The sequence below is a fragment of the Triticum urartu genome, chromosome 7A (assembly GCF_056163025.1).
Source record: "Triticum urartu cultivar PI428250 chromosome 7A, HENAU_Tu73, whole genome shotgun sequence".
Classification (NCBI taxonomy): domain Eukaryota; kingdom Viridiplantae; phylum Streptophyta; class Magnoliopsida; order Poales; family Poaceae; genus Triticum; species Triticum urartu.
This window is the reverse complement of record NC_141879.1, coordinates 497,727,507-497,730,183: the sequence shown is the minus strand read 5'-3', so window position 1 is coordinate 497,730,183 and position 2,677 is coordinate 497,727,507. Positions and strand designations below refer to the sequence as shown.

Here is a 2,677-nt window from a genome sequence, read left to right as displayed (position 1 = left end):
TGTGCTTACTTGAATTTTAATCTACATGGACAACGTGTACGAAATATTGACACATAGCCACCACATCAACCAAAAGAGACATGATGTGGGTAGAAGATGGTAGAATTGGCGGCTCTGAAAGTTGATGGCGGCATTGTGAGTTTTATTGAAGCTCGGATTTTTAAGCATGACAAATCAAACATTTTTCTGGCAAATTATGTTCTCATGAGGATGACTATTTTCTTTAGCAAGAATGAAAATCTTGGCAAAAAGCTGAACATGGCAATAATTTTTCATACTTACTTGCTAAAGAAAATTGTCATCCTCGCGAGAACATAATTTGTCATAAAAAAGTTTGATTCCTCATGCTAAAAATTCTGGCGTTTGATTTGTGGTGAAATCCTTGACTAAAATGAACAAGTGGACACTATCTTTTGCTACTGTGTTGGCATTGGAGCAAACAAAGCTGAGGGGAGGGAAGGAAGAAGAGGAGGTTGGAGGTGGTCGTAGCGTAAAAGACAACAATCGATGCAAGCCCGCTGGAAACATGGGTAAATGGCACACGGCCAAGGTGATGATGGGTGGCTTTATAATGATCATGCCGTCTCGATCTAGCATGATCCTCCCTGGTGAGACAGGAGGAGGGCTGTCTGCCCGTGGGAGTTTCTTGATTACTCAGTTCCAAGGCGCATGATGTGCATGCAGCGGCACGGCAGAGGGGGGCATGATGGCTTTTCTCGCACACCGTGTGTACCGGAGTATCATCCATCATCTCAGATCTTCTCCCGAAGAGACAAACGCTTCTTAAAGAAAGGCCATGGATATATGCGTACCGAGGAAAAAGGCAGGCCAAAAGACGATGAATCTTGGATTCTTCTCCTCCCTTCCTCTTACGCGCAATCATGCGCGGGCTGCCCGCGTGTCGGACTCCTGTCCTGTCCCGCCCCCGCCCCAGCCCGGGTTTTGGTTCTGCTGTCTTTGCTTTGCTTTTCTTCCCGGCCATGGTTTATACGTACTCGTGTTTGTTACAGAGTGTACGAGCACGGCGGACAACGAGTACGTGATTACGCATGTTGTCTCCTGGCCTAGTGCCATCGCGCTCTAAAATTTATGCAGGGAGAATGTTCCACTGCGTGCATTACCCAATGCTCGCCCTGCTCTTCACTAGTAACATGCATATCTTTGCTAGCCTATATTACTACCGGTAATAACATATGTGTGATATATGTGTGATGTCATGCAACACTTTATTTATTAGCTTGTAGACTTAGGCTAGTTATGGAGCCACCTACAACTGCCGATCGACAAGGAGACATGTCAGTTCTTTCATGCCTCTACAACCTGGGCCATCGGAGATGGAAGCACATGCCGATTCTGCACCCATCATTGGATCGTTGGCTCCTCCGTTGCCGAGATCGCCCCGTCCCTGCTCTCCCCCATCCCGCGCCGTCGCCGTCGCCAACGTCTTGTCTGCGACGCCTTACAGAACTCCACCTGGATTGGGGACATCAACGGAGCTTTGTGCCCCGTTGCCGCCGTCGAGTATGTCGATCTTTGGCAGCGCATCCAGCGCTCTGCCGAGCCTGATATAATCACCTGGAAGTGGACCGAGAATGGGAGGTACTCGGCGGACTCCGCCTACCAGCCCATGTTTCGTGGATCAACCACAGCGCCACACTGGCGCCTCATTTGGCGATCATGGGCTCCGACCGAAGCCAAATTCTTCCTCTGGCTGGCATCCATGGACCGATGCTGGAGTGCTGAGCGTCGCGCAGGCCATGGCCTGCCACACGATCCCCTCTGCAAACTCTGTAGCCAAGAGTTGAAAGCCCTTGACCACCTGCTTGCGCGATGCGTGTTCTCCAAGATAACTTGGCACGAGATTCTGTCTTGGTGCCGGCTACCTGTGGCCATCCCAAGCTCGACTGATGGATTCTTCTCCTGGTGGTCCGCAACCAACAGCTCGACTCCGGCTCATATTCGCAAGGGGACGAACTCCCTCATCGTCCTCACCGCCTGGTCCATCTGGAAACATCGAAACGAAGCCGTCTTCAACAACGCCCCACCATCCAACAATGGTCTAGCCCGCAAAATCAAAGATGAAGCTCGTTTGTGGGCTCGTGCTGGGGCCAAAAGGCTTGAAACCATCATTCCTGTAACATAAATAACTTGTATGTGAGGCTGAGCATCCTCCCCCCTCTGCTCCTCTCACACTCTAGTGGACGCCGTAGCGCCCATGCCTACTAGGGATGCACTCTGTACTTTCTCTTCATTCTATTAATGAAATGATACGTAACCATGCGCATTCACCAAAAAAACTAGTCTATGTTACCGCCTCTATAGCGGGGAGTAACACATGTGTGGTAAGAGCATCTCCAACAGCCGCGCAACACGCGGCGCGCTAAAAAAGCGTGTGCAGCGCGCCGATCGCCTATTTTTGCGTGGCGAGGGGCGCTTGCTCCAGCGGCTGCTCAAAAATTTAGCGCGCGCGAGCCGCTGCAGCAGGCGCTGCAAATCTGGATAGTGCGCGCTCTCGCACAAACAACACATGCACTCCAAACAAATATAAAAAACATAGGCATAGATTAAAATAGATAAAAAACGATACATAGATAGTTCACATAGCATACATAGTTTTCATCATAGCATACATAGATAAAAAAACTAGTCCAATACGATAAAATAGATAAAAACTACG

The 2,677-nt window shown here is 49.5% G+C and overlaps 1 protein-coding gene across 1 annotated transcript; it reads left to right on the top strand.

The window, feature by feature from the left end:
• The first annotated feature begins 391 nt into the window (after nt 1-391).
• On the top strand, nt 392-2,143 carry LOC147960121 (uncharacterized). The gene is made up of 2 exons (XM_087533156.1): nt 392-608; nt 1,335-2,143. Exons 1-2 carry the CDS (start codon nt 392-394, stop codon nt 2,141-2,143), a joined length of 1,026 nt encoding a protein of 341 aa, XP_087389282.1.
• The last annotated feature ends 534 nt before the right edge of the window (nt 2,144-2,677 follow it).

Coding starts and splice junctions, on each gene's coding strand:
- LOC147960121 (XM_087533156.1), top strand. CDS start 392: ATGAACAAGTGGACACTATCTTTTGCTACTGTGTTGGCATTGGAGCAA. Junction 609..1,334: donor ATCTAGCATGATCCTCCCTG/GTGAGACAGGAG, acceptor GGGCCATCGGAG/ATGGAAGCACATGCCGATTC.